At 47.4% G+C, this 19,943-nt stretch overlaps 1 protein-coding gene across 6 annotated transcripts in view; it reads right to left on the bottom strand.

The window, feature by feature from the left end:
* The window catches only part of LOC139233158 (G-protein-signaling modulator 1-like), a 326,419-nt gene that overhangs the window by 198,972 nt on the left and 107,504 nt on the right, over positions 1-19,943 (bottom strand). For 4 of the 6 annotated variants that reach the window (XM_070863740.1, XM_070863741.1, XM_070863739.1 and 1 more), the window contains 2 exons: positions 18,556-18,777; positions 13,596-13,731 (listed from right to left, as the gene is read on the bottom strand). In XM_070863740.1, coding sequence (XP_070719841.1) covers positions 13,596-13,731; positions 18,556-18,777 — 358 coding nt within the window. Of the gene's footprint in view, positions 1-13,595; positions 13,732-18,555; positions 18,778-19,943 lie in introns of those variants that run through there. The other 2 variants (XM_070863742.1, XM_070863743.1) reach the window with 2 other exon arrangements.

Below are 19,943 nucleotides of genomic sequence, written 5' to 3' on the forward strand. Positions count from 1 at the left end.
AGGCAGAGGCGTAGATGGGCGATGTTACGAAGGTGGGAGTACGCATCATCATCATGGGAATCCCTCGGAATCGAGGAAGACTTGCTTCCACTCTAAAAGTGAGTTCTCAGGTGACTGAACAGTCCAATACGGGAATTACAGTCTCTGTCACAGGTGGGATAGACAGTGGTTGGAGGAAAGGGTGGGTGGGGAGTCTGGTTTGCCGCACGCTCCTTCCGCTGCCTGCGCTTGTTCTCTGCATGCTCTTGGTGACAAGACTCGAGGTGTTCAGCGCCCTCCCGGATTCTCTTCCTCCACTTAGGGCGGTCTTGGGCGTGTAGCGTGGAGCATCCTCCTCCGTTTCGGCTGCCCCCAAAAGTTTGTCGCCATCCTCCGCCTGCTCCACGACGACATGCAGGCCGTGATCCTGGCCAACGGATCCAATCCACATCCAGGGTCAAAGCAGGGCAGCATCATCACGCCAATCCTCTTCTTGACCTTACTCATTGCAATGCTCCTCCTCACGCTCAACAAGCTCCCCGCTGGAACTAAACTGTACAACCAGTGGGAATCTGGGCGTATGCAAGCTGAGTGATGGATAGCATATGGAATCGGAAGCTCAGCTTATAGCAACTTAAGAATCCCAATTGTGCATATCTGACGAAGGGTCATCGACCCGAAACGTTAACTCTGTTTCCCTCTCCACAGGTGCTGCCTGACCCGCTGAGATTTCCAGCATTTGCGGTTTTTATTTCAGATTCCAGCATCCACAGTATTTGGCTTTTGTATTGTATGCATATCCAGCGCTCGGGTATTTTCCGCATGCTTTAGTTCACTTGACTTAATTTTAATGAGTGCAGATAATGATGGCAGTTAAACAAATGTTAACTGCAATCATCGGTTAGAAGTGGCAAATTACTGCTGAAGGCACGACTCATAACATCTGATGCGCTGAACATATTGGCTGAAGCATTTGTGAATAATGAACGCTGTCGTTTCTGAATCACCCAGGCAATTGCAGACCATTACACTACTCTCCTCTACCGCAGGAAGTGCCAAGCTGCCCCATCCCTCCTTGTCCTCCTCACCCTCTCTGCAGTACCCTGATGCAGCGGACCATGCTAACCTCCTCCAATGTCCAGCTCCACTGGGCTGCCCTCGTGTAGCTCCGCCCCTGTAGGTGTCCAAATGCAGCCAACACATCTCCAGCAATGTCTTCTCTGGTCAGATCCGGAGTTGACTGAAGGATCTAATCTTGGCCCCTCCTGTTCCTCGTCTACAAGCTGACCCTCAGCAACATCATCCACAGGCATGGGATCAACTTCCACATGATACCCAAGTCGACCTCATGATTTTCAAAATTCTCATGCTTGTTTTCAAATCCCTCCATGGCCTCGCCCCTCCCTATCTCTGTAATCTCCTCCAGCCCCACAACTCCTCCCCCCGAGATGTCTGCGCTCCTCTAATTCTGCCCTCCTGAGCTTCCCTGATTATAATCGCTCAACCATTGGTGGCCGTGCCTTCTGTTGCCTGGGCCCCAAGCTCTGGAACTCGCCTCTCTACCTCTTTCCTCCTTCAAGATGCTCCTTAAAACCGACCTCTTTGACCAAGCTTTTGGTCAATGCGCTAATTTCTACTTATGTGGCTCGGTGTCAAATTCTTTATTTCATAATACTCCTGTGAAGTGCCTTGGGACATTTCATTATGTTAATCGCGCTACATAAATACAATTTGTTGTTGTTGTTGACTTCTCTCAATTCCATGACCACCTCTTGGATGAACCACCACTTCCCATTGCTAAGACCAAAGCCATAGCTGCTTTGGACTCCACTCCCATGCCATCCCTCACGTGAGCCACTCGTTCGGGCTGAACCAGACTGTGCGAAACCTCAGCATCCTGTTTTGAGTCCAGTCACATCCTGTCCATCACCAAGCACTTTCTTTCACCTCTGTTACGTCATCTGCTTTCCCCTTACCCGAGCCCCTCGGCCTGTGAAACCCCTGCTCATGCTTTAAGCCACCTCTCTCTTCCAGCTCCACATCTCCTGCGTCCTCAAAAACTGGCGTTGTCGCATCCAACCGCACCCCCGCCCCCCAAAACTGGTGGCAGAGTCTTTAACAGCTCAGCCCTGCTCGCTGGAATTCCTCCCTCCACCTTTCAACTTCGCTCTCTATCTTGATAAACCTCTTCAAACCTGATCTTTTCAACATTAGAAATAGGAGCAAGAGAACATAAGAACGGGTCATATGGCCTACTCCTGCTCCTATTTTTTATGTTCTTACAAGAAATAGGAGCAGGAGTAGGCCATACGGCTCTTTGAGCCTGCTCTGCTATTTAATACGATCATGGCTGATCCAATCATGGATTCAGGTCCACTTCCCTGCCCGCTACCCATAACCCCTTATTTCCCTCATCAGTTAAGAAACTGTCTATCACTGTCTTAAATTTATTCAATGTCCCAGCTTCCACAGCTCTCTGAGGCAGCGAATTCCACAGATTTACAACCCTCTGACAGAAGAAATTCCTCCTCATCTCAGTTTTAAATGGGCAGCCCCTTATTCTAAGATTATGCCCCCTAGTACTAGTCTCCCCCATCAGTGGAAACAACCTCTCTGCATCCACCTGGTCAAGCCCCCTCATAATCTTATGTAGGAGTAGGCCATTCTGCCCTGTGAACCTGCTCCACCATTCAATAAGGTCATGGCTGATCTTCTACCTCAACTCCACTTTCCTGCTCCCAAATCCCTTAGTTCCCTTCGCATCCAAAGATCTATTGATCTCTGTCTTGAATATATTCAACGACTGATCTTTCACAGCCCTTTGGGGTAGAGAATCCCAAAGACAGTGACACACAGCTCTCGTCACGCTCTCTCCTTGCTCTCGTTTCGTGGCTTGACATCCATTCCCTCATCTACCGCTATCTTGTTTATGTTGAAGGCACTACATGCAAGTAGTTATTGTATCTCGAACACAGCAACAGTCACTTGAAACATCAATCTTTCTCTTTCAGATGCTCACTGATATGAACTTTCCACACTGTGCGCTTCAACAGTTACGTTAATGGAGAATCATTTAGTATACCTGGTCGTTAAGAGATACCCAGCACTTTATTTAACAAAACAAACATGTTATTTGAATTATACCACAATGTAGCTGATTGCAGTGCAGGATTCTATTGTTCCTTATGACCAGAAAACCACACTAGTTGTGCAATGGCAGATTTCCATCAGTGATCTAGTAACTGATTTGGAGGGTATAATTATCCATGGCATACTCATCGGATTGAGACTAAACGCTGGAAAATCCCTAGGCAATATAAAGTCTGATGTCGTCCATCTGTTGGGTTTAGCCCTGGAGAGAGAATGAGTGCAAGGTATCAGGCTGTAGTTACTACGGTTCTGAATGAACAATACTGTACAAAGTCAAAGAATGGGTTCCTCCTTCTGGGACCCGCTGAATTAAAATGAGGCAGTACAATACCTTCCTTGATTAGGAGAGTACAGCCGACCCTACTGTGTCTACTACCCAATTGTAATGAATTGTCAGCTGTAAGGGCCAATTTCAATTTGAATGCGATGTCACTCAATAGTATTGCTGCTTGTACATAATGAATGGAGATCCAGTTGTAAATTCAGATGCATGTCGACAGATCATGCATTTGGGATATTTACGCTGTTTCTCCTCCTGGCCCCAACAGAAAAGGAATGAATTTGCATTTATATAGCGCCTTTCATGACCTCAGGATGTCCCAATGCACTTGACAATCACTGTTTATAATGTGGGGAAATGCATTTGCCAATTTGCGCACAGCAAGCTCCCCCAAACAGCGATGCGATATTGACCAGATACATCTGTTTCAGCGATCTTGGATGAGGGATAAATATTGGCCAGAACACCGGGAAGAACTCCCGCTACTCTTCTTCGAAATAGTGCCGTGGGATCTTTCACGTCCACCCGAGAGCGCAAACGGGGCCTCGGTTTAACGTCTCATCCGAAAGACGGCACCTCCGACAGTGCTACACTCCCTCAGCTCTGCACTGGAGTGTCAGCCTAAGTTTTGTGGTCATGTCTCTGGAGTGGGACTTGAACCCACGACCTTCTGACTCACAGGCAAGTGTGCCACCCATTGAGCCACAGCTGATGCTTTTGAGGGGCTCCTGCATCTCTGGTTGCCAATCCTCCTCTAGTTATTTGGGAAACTGAATGCGCCCAATTCTTGGTGCACTGCTTGCCTGTTTGTGGGTTTTGCAAATTAGACATCAAGGTTAACCCCTTCCAGCATTGTGGAAAACACCTCTCGGTGGGAACAACAAACAAATAGAGTATAAAAGCAGAGAAGTCCTGCTACAATTGTACAGGGTATTGGTGAGGCCACACCTGGAGTACTGTGTACAGTTTTGGTCTCCATATTTAAAGAAGGATATACTTGCATTGGAGGCAGTTCAGAGAAGGTTCACTAGGTTGACTCCGGAGATGAGGGGGTTGACTTATGAAGCTAGGTTGGTTGAGTAGGTTTGGTCTATACTCATTGGAGTTCAGAAGAATGATCTTATCGAAACATATAAGATAATGAGGGGGTTCGATAAGGTGGATGCAGAGAGGATATTTCCACTTATAGGGGAAACTCAAACTGGGGTAATAGTCTCAGAATAAGAGGCCGCCATTTAAAACTGAGATGAGGAGGAATTTCTTCTCTCAGAGGGTTGTAAATCTATGGAATTCTCTGCCCCAGAGAGCTGTGGAGGCTGGGTCATTGAATATATTTAAGGTGAAGATAGACAGATTTTTGAGTGGTAAGGGAGCAAAGGGTTATGGGGAGAGGGCAGGGAAGTGGAGCTGAGTCCATGATCAGATCAGCCATGATCTTATTGAATGGCGGAGCAGGCTCCAGGGGCCAAATGGCCTACTCCTGTTCCTATTTCTTATGTTCTTATGTTCTTAAACCTACTGTGTGGAGCAAGTGAACAATGCAAGTCTGCAGTTCCCAGCCCATTGTGGTGAATGAGTACCAAATACACACAGAATAGAACTATAGAATGGTTACAGCACAGTAGGAGGCCATTTGGCCCGTCAAGCCCATGTCAGCTCTCTGCAAGAGTACCTCAGCTAGTCCTGCTCCCCTGCTTGGATAGACCTCCTGTGGCCTTGACCACAAAAGGATGCTTCTGAAACTGCTGACAGTTAATCCACAATTGCCGTCAAGTGATTGGATTTAATGAAAAGCTGTGCACTCCGCATCCTGTAGCTGCTATTACTTTGTGACTTATCAAAGGTGTAGTACAGCATCAGCTGTGTCGCAATGGGTAGCACACTCGCTCTCAAGATTGTAGCTTCAAGTCCCACTCCAGGGACTTGAGCACAAAAATATCTAGGCTGACACTCCCAGTGCAGTGCTGAGGGAGAGCTGCACTGTCGGAGGTGCCGTCTTTCAGATGAGACGCTAAACCAAATCCCCGTCTGCTCTCTAAGGTGGATGTAAAAGAACCCACAGCATCACTTTGAAGAAGAGCAGTGGAGTTATCCCCTGGTGTCCTGGGGCCAATATTTATCCCTCAAGCAACTAAACAAAAACAGATTATCTGGGTCATTATCACAATTGTGCTGTTGGTGGGAGCTTGCCGTGTGCAAATTGGCTGCCGTGTTTCCTACATTACAACAGTGACTACACTCCAAGAACATTAACTCCTCATCACCAGCACCTTGTTCTGACAGAGGAACAAATACAAGGCATCATGGCAACACCCTCGCTCCAAACACTGACACCTGCTCGATTATATCATCGTCCGAGCCAGGGATCGCAAGGATGTGCGCATCACCCGTGCCATGACAGGAGCTGACGACGGCTGGACGGACCACCGCCTAATCCGATCTATCATCGACATCAACACTCCAAAAATACTCCATTGGCTGTAAAGCGCTTTGAGATGTCCGGTGGTCGTGAAAGGCGCAATATAAATGCAAATCTTTCTTTCTTTGGTGCTGGCTCACGCTGAGGGTCCAGTTCTGCAGGCACCAGCAGTACTCTGACCAAATGGCCATTGTTAGTGTGCGCACCCAGACAGTGATTGTAGGATGACTATTCAACTAACTGAGGCATCCCAACAAGCTTGATTCATAAATGCAAGTCTTTCTTTCTTTTTTTTTTAAACAGGTCTGCTGAAGCTAAAACTGTGCACTGCCATAAAACTCCTCACCGTACAGGAGCAACACACCATCCATGGCGTTGCTCTGTGAGGGTAGAGTGGTCTCCTGTCACCAGTGTTTGAACAAAAGCGTTCTGGATCCCGATAATCGGGAGCGATGAGGTTTAGGCACTTTACATGCCAGGGAGAAAATAATAATGAGAAGAATGAACATCACCATGGCAACCTCCTGAAACGTCCTCCACACAAGATACGCAAGCAATTCACAAGGTTACCAGAATCAGAGAGGATAATTTAATCCTCCAGTTTTTTTTCCCGATTGGAGGAACTTCAACGAGTCAGTTGCCCCTTCTCCTTACAATTTCTTCAGCAATTTATTATTAAATGTTTACGTTACTGCCCCAATGTTAAATCTATGAGGAAAATCTAATCCGTGACATTTCTGCAAAGCGTTTTTACCCGAAGAAATGAAAATATTTCGGACTTTGCCGCGTTGTCGTCTTGAATGTTTCCCTTGCTGTGATTGACAGCTGTCGCTGCAGCCCTAATGAATGTTATGTGGTTGAGGAACGCTTACAGAGTCAGACCAGCCGGTTTTATTTTTAGTTGATAAATATGCAGTTTCCACCCCCACTACGATCTGGTTGGAATAAATACTCATGCTAGATCCTAACGCTCCAGTACGTTTAACGGCACAAGGAAGTGACACCCTGACCACTCGCCCTCCCGTGGTGTTGCTCACAGTTCGAGGGCTCGAAGTTCGTCTCGGCCGGTGGCACTGAATGGGCTGTGTCGCAGCGCCCGAGATTCAGTTCCATTGCAGTCAACGGGATTTACGGGCCAGTGTCTTCTTGGCTGCGTTTGTCACAAAAGTCCGCGGGAGGTTACAGCGCCACCTCTGGATCAAGAACAACATCCATCGCCAATATGGTGAGGCTGAAATTGCCCAGCGCTGGAAACGAGGGCAGACCTGCCGTTTCCGACGCGTTCTGGCCGCCTCGTGCCTTGGGGCGGCCCGACCAGCGAAATTCAGCTCTTTGGGGATTGTTTTTGAGCGGGATGGAAGTGGCCTCTCATCATGGGGACAGAAGTGGGGGGGGGGGGGGGGCAAAGTGGCCATTAATCGTGGGGCGGAAGTAGGGGGGGGGCGGGGTAGCCGAGGCTGTCACTCATCAGCGCCGCATTGATGACATCATCGCGCTGGCGTGTCACAACGCCCCTCCCTTTTAGTTAAAGGATGGGGCCGCTGCAAACTCTGCAGCCACTTTAGTGGGAAACACTGGGCCACCAGGGAGGGTTTCGGCCGGGCTAGCGACCTGTCACCCAAGAGGGGGGTTTGCCAGGCTGCCTGTTGGCAACTCGGCCGAACCCGCGGCCCTCACTGTCAGACCGACCTGGCAAAAAAATAGTAACATGGCGGCCGTGGCATTGCGCCCTCTTCTTTAAAGGGCGGCCGGGCTGTTAAGCCACAGAGAGTGCACCAACGGCAAAAGCTGTCTGGGGCACTGACCGTAAGGGAAATACTACGAAACGGGCAATTTCCCAAGGGGCAATTTCGCGAGGGGAGTCCCCGCCGGTCCGTAACGGGTTGGCGCATGCACGCCACGGCAGAAACATGGGCAGAGTGGCCCCGGGCACCGCTCCAAAACTCAGGATGGGCAATTTCCAAAATGGCGGCCCCTCCGCGGAGAGTGGGCGGCCATTCTGCGCCGCCCTGTGGCCGCCGTCGCTTTCAGGCGGCCAGCGACCTTATCGGAAGGGGCAATTTCAGCCACAGTATCTTTTCCTCTTTCCCCCCCCTCCCCCTGCCCCCTGCACTTCCTTAAGTACCTGTCACATCGCTGACTTTTCCAGTTCTGACGAAGGGTCGTCGACCTGAAACGTTAATTCGGTTTCTCTCTCCCCAAATGCTGCCTGCCCCGCTGAGTGTTTCCAGCATTTTCTGTTTTTATTTCAGATTCCGGCATCCACAAGTATTTTGCTTTCGTGCCAACATAGTATCACCAGTTCATTGCAAACGCGCAGTAGGGCGGTGTGCCCCAGAGGCGGGTTTTAGAAATTTAAATTCAAAGTGCAGGAAATACACAGCGGGGTCGCACAGCAACGGAAGGCAGGTTAATGTTTTAGTCTTGCACATTATAAGAACATAAGAAAAAGGAGCAGGAGTCGGCCATTTGGCCCCTCGAGCCTGCTCCGCCATTCAATAAGATCATGGCCGATCTGATCTTGGCCTCAGCTCCACTTTCATGCCCGCTCCCCATAACCCTCGACTCCCCTAGTGTTCAAAAATCTGTCTACCGCCGCCTTAAATATATTCAATGACCCAGCCTCCACAGCTCTCTGGGGTAGAGAATTCCAAAGATTCACCATCCTCAGAGAAGAAATTCCTCCTCTTTTCTGTTTTAAATGGGGGACCCTTTTTTCTGAAACTATGCCCCCTAGTTCTAGATTCCCCCACGAGGGGAAACATCCTTTCTCATCTACCCTGCCAAGCCCCCTCAGAATCTTATACGTTTCAATAAGATCACCTCTCGTTCTTCTAAACGCCAATGTGTATAGGCCCAACCTGCTCAATCTTTCTTCATAAGACAAACCCTTCATCTCAGGAATCAACCTCGTGAACCTTCTCTGAACTGCCTCCATTGCAAGTATATCCCTCCTTAAATAAGGAGACCAAAACTGTAAGCAGTATTCCAGGTGTGGTCTCAATACCCTGTACAGTTGTAGCAGGACTTCCCGACTTTTATACTCCATCCCCCTTGCAATAAAGGCCAACATTCCATTTGTCTTCCTAATTACTTGCTGTATCTGCATGATCCCTCTGTACCGCAGCATTTTGTAATCATTTAAATAATAATTTGCTTTTCTATTTGGTTCAGCCAGCACTTGCATGGTGTTAAACACATTCCTGTATTCACATTGCCATCAATTCACGGGGAGCACAGCACGCAGCGTATCCAATACTTCAGTTACTTTTTTTTAAAAACCCACAAGATTCAATTATCCACCTCGCACTACGGAGATATTCAATGTGAGAGATTGAAGACTTCCATGTGGTAAAACTAACTCTGGAGACTCGTACTTCAGTTTTAACTGTAGTCAACTCAATTACAATGAACACAAACTTATTTCCCTACAAATATTTTCAAACATTTTAGGCTTTTATGGTGTGTCACCCTGTGGCTCAGTGGTTGGTGCTCTCGCCTTGGAGACAGAGAGTGGTGGATTCAAGCCCCACTCTAGAGACTTGAGCTCTTAATCTAGGCTGACATTTCAGTGCAGTGCTGAGGGAGTGCTGTACTGTCAGAGGTGTCATCTTTTGGATTTGATGTTAAACTGAGACCCTGTCTGCCCTCTCAGATGGGCGTAAAGGTTCCCACGGCACAATTCAAGGAACAGCAGGGATGTTCTCCCTGGTGTCCCGGCCAATATTTATCCCTCAACTAATTTCACTAAAACAGATTGTTCACTTATTTCACTGCTGCTTGTGAGAGTTTGCTGGGCAGGATTTGGCCGTCGCATTTCAACAGCGACGACACTTCCAAAGTACTTTATTGGATGTAATTCACTAAATATATTCAAAAAGGAGTTAGATGTAGTCCTTACTACGAGGGGGATCAAGGGGTATGGCGAGAAAGCAGGAATGGGGTACTGATGTTGCATGTTCAGCCATGAACTCATTGAATGGCGGTGCAGGCTCGAAGGGCCGAATGGCCTACTCCTGCATCTATTTTCTATGTTTCCATGTTTCTAAAGCGCTTGGGACGCTCTGAGGTCATGAACGGCGCTATAGAAATGCAAGTTCTTTCATTATTTCTGTGACAAGTACACATATTCCTGATGGCTATGAACTATTTCAAAGCTCAAAAACATCCTAAACGAAGTTTTCCAATGTATATATACAACTGTACAGAGTATTGGTGAGGCCACACCTGGAGTACTGCACACAGGTTTGTTCTCCGTATTTAAGGAAGGATATACTTGCAATGGAGGCTGTTCAGAGAAGGTTCACTAGGTTGATTCCAGAGATGAGGGGGTTGACTTATGAAGATAGGTTGAGTAGGTTGGGCCTCTACAAATTGGAGTTCAGAAGAATGAGAAGTGATCTTATCGAAACATAAGATAATGAGGGATCTTGACAAGGTGGATGCACAGAGGATATTTCCACATAGGGGAAACTAAAACTAGGGGACATAGTCTTAGAACAAGGGGCTACCCATTTAAAACTGAGATGACGAGAAATTTCTTCTCTCAGAGGATTGTACATCTGTGGAATTCTCTGCCCCAGAGAGCTGTGCAGGCTGCGTCATTGAATATATTTAAGGCAGAGATAGATAGATTTTTGAGCGACAAGGGAGTAAAGGGTTATGGGGAGCGGGCAGGGAAGTGGAACTGAGTCCATGATCAGATCAGCCAGGATCTTACTGAATGGCAGAGCAGGCTCGAGGGGCTAGATGGCCTCCTCCTGCTCCTATTTTCCTCATCTACGAAGCCATTGTCCCATTCAGTCCCCAGACTGTAGCTGCTTCTTGTTCATCTAGCCGTTTCTGTCTACCGACGGTGTGATTCCAAGGAATGTGCTTGGTCAACTGTAGTTTCATAAATCCTATTTGTAATGTATTTGCTTCAAGGGTTCTTTGCTTAAGAATTCATAGCAACACATTGCTATTAAGAACCAATTGGTTTATTAATAAAGGTTTAACAATCACACTACACATTACTAGTTCATCCACCAGGCTCACAACCATCTGCCTCATTGTGAACCCAACTGGCTGGGGTTTTATTGAGTCTTGTGAACATCATGTGACTGGCTAAGCCACTCACAACTCAACAGCTCCACAAACCTGTGAGCATACTCACAGATGCATACATTACAGTATTCCCCCCCCCTTGCACTTACTTATCCGGATTGGAGACGATTCAGTTGCCCCACATGATCACCAAACTGCATTTCTTCCATATAAATATGGCCTCGTCCCTCTCTAATCTCCTCCAGCCCCACAACCCTCCGAGATATTGGTGGCCGTGCCTTCAGCTGCCTGGGCCTTCAGCTCTGGAATTCCCTCCCTAAACCTCTCCGCCTCTCTCTCCTCCTTTTTGACACACCTTAAAACCTACCTCTTTGCAAGCTTTTTTTTGTCATCTGACCTAATCAACTCTTTGTGGTTCGGTGTCAAATTTTGTTGTATCACGCTCCTGTGAAGCGCCTTGGGACATTTCACTCCGTTAAAGGTGCTCTTCAAATGGAAGTTGTTGTAAATAATTGTAAAACGTTTGCAAAGTGCAATACATGTATGTAAAGGAAGGGACACCTTAAAATCAGAGCTAGGCCATTCAGGGGCGATTTCAGGAATCACTTCTTCATGCAATGGGTAGTGACAATCTCAGACTCTCTCCCCTCAAAAAGCTGTGGATGTTGAGGGTCAATTGAAAATTTTTAAATACTGGGATTGATAAGATTCTTGTTAGACAAAGATACTAGTCAGCCGTGGCTCAGTGAGAAGCACACCCGTCTCAGAGTCAAGATGGTTGTGGGTTCAAGTCCCACACCAGGGACTTGAGCACAAATAATCTAGGCTGACACTCCAGTGCAGTGCTGAGGGGGTGCTGCACTGTCAGATAAGACGTTAAACTGACGCCCCGTCTGCTCTCTCAAGTGGATGTAAAATATTCCATTTTGAAGAAGAGCAGGGGACCCCGGTGTCCTGGCCAATAGTTATCCCTCAACCAACATAATGAAAAAACAGATTATCTGGTCATTATCACATTAGCTGTTTGCTGTGTGCAAATTAGCTGCCACGTTTCCCACATTACAACAGTGACTACACTCCCAAAATACTTCATTGGCTGTAAAGTGCTTTGAGACGTCCGGTGGTCGTTAAAAGCGCTATATAAATGCAAGTCTTTCTTTCTTTAAGGGTTACGGAACCAAGGCGGGTAGTTGGAGCTAAGACCCAGATCAGCCATGATGTAAACTGGACTGGTGGAACGGGCTCAAGGTGTTGAATGGCCTATCCCTGTTTGCTGTGGTAATTACATTATAAGAGCAGATTTTGTTTTATGTGATGAGCACATACTGAAAGGCAATGTGGGTCACCATGAATTGTCTTGTGAAGGCAGTCATCGACCTGGTGGTGGGGGAGCGGCGTGGGGCTGAGGGGGGAGGGGAAACAGTAGCTAGAGCTAAAATGTAGCTGTAGTTCTAATACTGCCTTGTAATTGCACACATTAGGGTTGTATTCCCTAAAATATAAAAGGTTAAGGGGTGATCTGATCGAAGTTTTCAAGGGATTAAGGGGAACAGATGGGATAGATAGATAGAAACTATTCCCGCTGGTTGGGGAGTCTAGGACCAGGGCGCAGAGTCTAAAAATTAGAGCCAGACCTTTCAAGGAATGAAATTAGTAAATCTTTTACACACAAAGAACTCTCGCCCGCAAATGGCAACTGATGCTAGATCAATTGTTAATTTTAAATCAGAGGTTGATAGCTTTCTATTAACCAAAGGTGTTATGGGATATGGGCCAAAGGCAGGTAGATGGAGTTAGATCGCAGATCTGCGTGATCTCATTGAATGGCGGAACAGGCTCAAGGGGCTGAATGGCCTCCTCCTGCTCCTATCCTCCTATGTTCTGGAAAGGCCAATGTAATGTATGCACAATGTGAGTATGCTCACAGGTTTGTAGAGCTGTTGCATTGTGAGTGGCTTAGCCCAGCATGTGATGTTCGCAAGACTCAATAAAACCCCAGTCAGTTGGGTCGAGGTCATCCACGATGAGGCATGCAGTTGTGAGCCTAGTGGATGAATTGGTAATGTGTAGTACATAAGAACTAGGAGCAGGATTAGGCCATTTGGCCCCTTGAGCCTGCTCCGCCATTTAATAAGATCATGGTTGATCTGACTGTGGACTCAGCTCCACTTCCCCGCCCGCTCCCCATAGCCCTTTATTCCTTTATCGCTCAAAAATCTGTCTATCTCCGCCTTAAATATATTCAATGACCTAGCCTCCACAACTCTCTGGGGCAGAGAATTCCACAGATTTACAAGCCTCAGAGAAGAAATTCCTCCTCATCTCAGTTTTAAATGGGAGGTCCCAATAGTGTGATTGTTAAAATTTGGTTAATAAACCAACTCGTTCTTAATAGCAATGTGCTGCTATGAATACTTAAGCAAAGAACCCATGAAGCAAATACATTACAGCCAATAATACCAGGAGCAGTGATGAGCCATGGTTGTAATGGGAAGTGACAACGGCCACTACAGATTGCCATTCACTAATGAGGATTGCAACATGCTGCTCTGGTGGTGTGCGTGACCCAACTCTGCATTAAACACTGAACCATATCTTTAGCAATGGTTCGCTAGGCCTTTCAGTCAGTCGGCGTATGAAGCAGCCATCAATCGAATGCAAGTCAATTTGGAAAAAAGGCAAAATTAAGCCTTACGTGCTTGATTTAGAAATCAAGATTACCTTATCCTTCTGCTCTCTCGAGATGTCCAAATGCCTTTGACAGCAAGCAATTGCTTCGTCGAAGCTGCCAAGGACCTTGAGCGTATTTCCCAGGTTTCCACTGGCTTTTGCTTCACCGATCCGATCCCCTATGGTCCTGTTGAAAGAGTGAGATCAATTCCTGAGTTCTGTGTTATTGGATAAACGCTTGTATTGAATTTTTTTCCAAGTAAGGCATCATTTATTTACACACAGGGTAAAGATCTACCACCCAGAGGTCCGTCCGGTGGATCAGCGTCCTGAGACCAGCTGCTATGAAATGGCAGCACAAGGCATTCCTCCAATTTGTTTTTGCAAAATGGTTGTTGTACGCATCATAGCGGCGGCTCCGACCTGCATGGACCATCAGCAGGTCGGGGCCTTCGAGGGAGCAGCGTGGTGGTATACCACTTCAAGGTACAGCGCGAGCCGGCTCAGGAGGGCGATGGCTGTGAAGAGGGCGACTGGATTGGACGTCACCAAGGTCCAGGTCGGTGATTGGAGCGTGGGCAGGTAATGCAGGAGCGTCAAGGTCGGGGGCAAAGGAGCGGCGAGAGATTGTAGAGGGACATGATCGTAGCCCAGGAGAGGCGTGAGTTCGGGGCCCAGAAGAGGCGAGGGCCCAGGGGCAGCACAGGCCAGCCCACACTGCGATATGTGTGCGCACTAGGTCCGTGCAGCAGAGCTGGTCTCCAGTCGTCTTGGTTAACCCTTGCCACTGGACCAAGACCTAGCTCTATCAAGCACGTGTGGTGGCTGGTGTGCAACGGTCACCACACGTTAAAAAAAAATCCACGCACAGGCATCTTCCACCCTTCAACATGTAGTTCGGGATCTGGAATATTAGGTCCTTCATTGAAACACCTGTGAACGCATCCTTTTTTGGTGTGGAAGCAAGTCATCCTCGATACGAGGGACCGCCTACGATGATGATGATGAGAAGGAGGCCATTCGGCCAGTCGAGCCTGTGCCAGCTCTCTGCAAGAGCACTTCAGCCAATCACACTTGCCCGTGTAAAAATTATCAGTAGAATGTGGAGTTCTTTATCCAGCAACATAACGGCAGAGAAATCACTCTATCCCTGGGCTAGAATCATAGCATAGTACAGCACAGGAGGCCATTCGGCCAATCGAGTCTGCACCGGCTCTTTCGAAGAGCAGTTAGTCCCACTCCCCCCCCTCCGTACTTTCCCCATTACCCTGCAATTTTTTTCTCCTTCAAGTATTTATCCAATTCCCTTTTGAAGGCTACCATTGAATCTGTATCGACCACTCTTAGCAGGCAGTGCATTCCAAATCCTAACCACTCGTTGCATAAAAAGGTTTTCCTCATGTGGCCTCTCATTCTTTTGCCAATCACCTTAAATCTCTATCCTCTGGTTATCGACCCTTCAGCCAGCGGAAACAATTTCTCTTTATTCACTCTATCCAAATCCTGCATGATTTTGAACACCTCTATCAAATCTCCTTTTAACCTTCTCTGCTCCAAGGAGAACAACCCCAGCTTCTCCAGTCTATCCATGTACCTGCAATCTCTCATCCCTGGAACCATTCTTGTCAATCTCTTCTGCACACTCTCCAAAACCCTCATGTCCTTCCTAAAGTGTGGTGCCCAGAATTGGACACAGTACTCCAGCTGAGGCCGAACTAGTATTTTATCTAGGTTTAGCGTAATTTCCTGGCTTTTGTACACTATGCCTCTATTTATAAAGTTCAGGTTCCCATGTGCTTTAGTAACTGCTTTGTTAACCTGTCCTGCCATCTTCAAAGCTTTGTCCACAAACACCCCCAGGTCTCTCTCTCCTTGCGCCCCTTTTAAAATTGTACCATTTAGCTTTGGATCACCTCTCCTCATTCTTACTGCAAAAATGCATCACCTCACACATTTCTGCATTGAATTTCATCAGCCATGTGTGTCCGCCCGTTGCACCAGCCTGCCTATGTCCTCTTGCACGGACAGAACCGTGCCAGCATTCAGTCCGCGAGATAGAGAGGTTCTCCGCCGCTATGCCTGCTGGGTAAAGAGCTCGCCATTCCACGAAAGCCGTTCCATCCACAAAACCCGCTGCCGCCACGCGCTGACCTCTCGGGAATTCGGGGGCAGAGAGGAAGCGAGCTGCAGTGGAAGGCGCCAGTGATCCCGACTCAATGTAAGTTCCAGATACAGCAGCTTTGCAATGGGCTGTGTTTTATAGAAGAACATAAGAAATAGGAGCAGGAGTAGGCTATTTGGCCCCTCGAGCTTGCTCCGCCATTTAATAAGAACATGGCTGATGTGATTCAACCTCAACTCCACTTCCCCGCCTGCTCCCTAGAACCCTTTATTCCCTTATTGTTCAAAAATCCATCTATCTCCACCTTAAATATATTCAATGACCCAGCCTCCACAGCTCTTGGGAGTAGAGAATTCCAAAGATTCATGACCCACTGAGAGTAGAAATTCCTCCTCATCCCCGTTTTAAATCGGCGACCTCTTATTCTGAAACTATGCCCCCTAGTTCTAGATTTCCCCCAGAAGGGGAACCATCTTCTCTGCATCTACCTTGTTAAGCCCACTCAGAATCGTATACGTTTCAATAAGATCACCTCTCATTCTTCTAAACTCCAATGAGTATAGGCCCACCCTCCTCAACCTTTCTTCATAAGATCAGGAATCAACCTCGTGAACCTTCTCTGAACTGCTTCCAATGCAAGTATATCCTTTTTTAAATAAAGAGACCAAAACTGTACGCAGAACTCCAGGTGTGACCTCACCAATATCCTGTACAGTGGATATTCCACTTTTATACTCTATCCCCCTTGCAATAAAGGTCAACATTCCATTTGCCTTCCTGATTACTTGCTGTACCTGCATACTAACTTTTTGTGTTTCATGTACAAGGACCCCCAGGTTCCTATGTACCGCAGCATTTTGTAATTTCTCTCCATTTAAATAGTCATTTGTTTCTGACCAAAGTGGATAACCTCACATTTTCCCACATTATACTCCATCTGCCAAATTTTTGCCCACTTACTTAACCTATCTATTCCCTTTGCAGATTCTTTGTGTCCTCCTCACAACTTGCTTTCCCACCTATCTTTGTATCATCAGCAAATTTGGCTACGTTACACTCACTCCCTTCATCCAAGTCATTAATATAGATTGTAAATAGTTGAGGTCCCAGCACCGATCCCTGCGGCACCCCACCAGTCACTGATTGCCAACCGAAAATGATAACCTTTATCCCGACTCTCTGTTTTCTATTAGTTGGCCAATCCTCTATCCACGCTAATATATTACCCCCGACCCCATGAACTCTTATCTTGTGCAGTAACCTTTTATTTGGCACCTTACCGAATGCCTTCTGGAAATCCAAATACACCACATCCACTGGTTTCCCCTTATCCACCCTGCTCGTTACATCCTCAAAGAACTCCAGCAAATTTGTCAAACACGATCTTCCTTTCATAAAACCATGCTGACTCTGCTTGATTGAATTATGATTTTCTAAATGTCCTGCTACTGCTTCCTTAATAATGGACTCCAACATTTTCCCAATGACAGATGTTAGGCTAACTGGTCTATAGTTCCCTGCTTCCTGTCTCCCTCCTTTCTTGAATAGGGGCGTTACATTTGCGGTTTTCCAATCCGCTGGGACCTCTCCAGAATCCAGGGAATTTTGGTAGATTACAACCAATCATAGAATCATTTTGACCCATTGTGTCCGGCCGGCAAAGAGCTATCCAGCCTAATCCCATTTTCCAGCTCTTGGTCTGTAACCCTGTAGGTTACGGCTCTTTAAGTGCACATCCAAATACCTTTTAAATGCGGTGAGGGTTTTTGCCTCTACCACCCTTTCAGGCAGTGAATTCCAGACCCCCATCAGAAATTTCCTCTGAAATCCCCTCTAAACCTTCGACCAATTACTTTAAATCTATGCCCCCTGGTTGTTGAGCCCTCTGCCAAGGGAAATTGGAACTTCCTATCAACTCTATCCAGGCTCCTCATAATTTTATTTATCTCAATAAGGTCTCCCTTCAGCTTCCTCTGTTCCAAAGAAAGCAAACCCAGCATATCTCCAATCTTTCCTCATAGCTAAAATTCTCCAGTCCAGGCAACATCCTCAAAATCACCCCTGCAACCTTTCCAGCGCAATCACATCTTTCCTGTATTGCGGTGACCAGAACTGCACGCAGTACTCCAACTGCGGCCTAAACAGTGTTTTATACAGTTCAAGCATAACCTCCCTGCTCTTGTATTCGATGTCTTGACTAATAAAGGCAAGTATTCCTTATGCCTTCTTAACCACCTTATCTACCTGGCCTGCCACCTTCACGGATCTGTGGACATGCACTCCCAGGTCCCTCTGTTCCTCGACACTTCTCAGTATCCTAGCATTTGTAATTTATTCCCATGCCTTGTTAGACCACCTCAAATGCATTGCCTCACACTCAAAATCCATTTTAACTTGTAAATGGGCTCGGTGAATCGAAGGCTGCCTTCGCGCGATTCACAATTTGCGAGTGACCGTGGTTTCAGAGTGCCTCGTACGTTTTACCACGCCAGTTATTTGGGCCTCCCAACCAGTATCCGTTTATACAGGTCCACTGTAATTACTTTAAACCCGGTGTCCAGTCGATTTTGTGTTCTTCAGGGCCAGGTTTATTTGTGCTGGCAATGGAATATATTTTTTCTAGTTTTTCCCCAAAAGAGCAGCAAACACGAGAATCTGGTTCATCATTGTTCTGTCACTGCACCCATTGTAGAGATTGTCTGCTAGGCTTGTGCACCAGTCTGCTAACAGCGTGCATTAGGTACAGGGTAAAGCTCCCTGCGTATGTTTCCAAACAGGGCACCTTAACCCTAACTCCGGGAGACCCAAGCAACCCTTGCGTCTCTGCGCGCCAGGCCGCAAATTATTTTTTTTAAAGCGCTTTTGAGTTTTACCTTTCGCAGAACTCACCTGGCCAGGGTTAGGTCATGCTTGTGGTATTCCAGAGCCTTGGAATAGTCCTTCAGGTAAAAGTAGGCATTGCCCAGCTGACTGTAGATGGCGCTCAAAGTCTTCAAGTCCTCCGTCCCAACCTGCACGGCAGCCTCGAAGAACGCCACCCCGGCCTTGAAATCTCCAGCTTTGCAAAGCCGTTCCCCTTCCAGGGCCAACTCCAGGCACGACGCCTCCATTCTGTTCATCATTAAAAAAAAAATACACGCACACATTATAAATGCATTCTTTACACATCATCAACGTTTGTTCTTCTTGGTTACAGTGCCAGGATCCCTCAGGGGACTTGAGCACATAAATCTAGGCCGACACTCCAGTGTAGTACTGAGGGAGCGCTGCACTGTCGGAGGGGCAGTACTGAGGGAGCGCTGCACTGTCGGAGGGGCAGTACTGAGGGAGCGCTGCACTGTCGGAGGGGCAGTACTGAGGGAGCGCTGCAATGTCGGAGGGGCAGTACTGAGGGAGCGCTGCACTGTCGGAGGGGCAGTACTGAGGGAGCGCTGCACTGTCGGAGGGGCAGTACTGAGGGAGCGCTGCACTGTCGGAGGGGCAGTACTGAGGGAGCGCTGCACTGTCGGAGGGGCAGTACTGAGGGAGCGCTGCACTGTCGGAGGGGCCATCTTTCGGATGAGAAGTTAAACCGAGGCCCCGTCTGCTCTCTTAGGTGGACGTAAATGATCCCATGGCCACTATTTTTCGAAGAAGAGCAGGGGAGTTATCCTGGTGTCCTGGAGCCAATATTTATCCCTCAATCAACATCACTAAAACAGATTATCTGGTCATTATCACACTGCTGTTTCTGGGAGCTTGCTGAGTGCAAATTGGCTGCCATGTTTCCTACATGACAACAGTGACTGCACTCCAAAAGTACTTCATTGGCTGTAAAACAGAGAGATGTATGGTAGTCAAGAAAGGCGCTATATAAATGCAAGTCTTTCTTTCTTTCTCCATCCCTCTCCCTGTCAACTGTCCCGAGGCTGAACCAGACCGCTCCAAACCATGGCGTCAATGTGACCCCGAGATGAGCTTCTGACCACGTCACCGCTCCATCAGCAATGTTGCTTACTTGCAGCCCCGAAACATTGCCTGTCTCAGCTCATCTGCTGCTGAAACCCTCATCAGTGTCTTTGTTACCTCCAGACTCGACTATTCCAACGCACTCGTGGCCGGCCTCCCATCTTCCACATTCCATAAACTTGAACTCACCCAAAACTCTACTGCCCGAGTCCGAACTCACACCATTATTGTACAACGAGAACTTGCAATTTACACAGCGCTTTTAACGCAGTCGAACATCCCAAGGCACGTCACAGGAGCGTAATCAGGCAACATTTGACACCGAGCCA

Source organism: Pristiophorus japonicus, chromosome 20, assembly GCF_044704955.1.
Source record: "Pristiophorus japonicus isolate sPriJap1 chromosome 20, sPriJap1.hap1, whole genome shotgun sequence".
Classification (NCBI taxonomy): Eukaryota; Metazoa; Chordata; class Chondrichthyes; family Pristiophoridae; genus Pristiophorus; species Pristiophorus japonicus.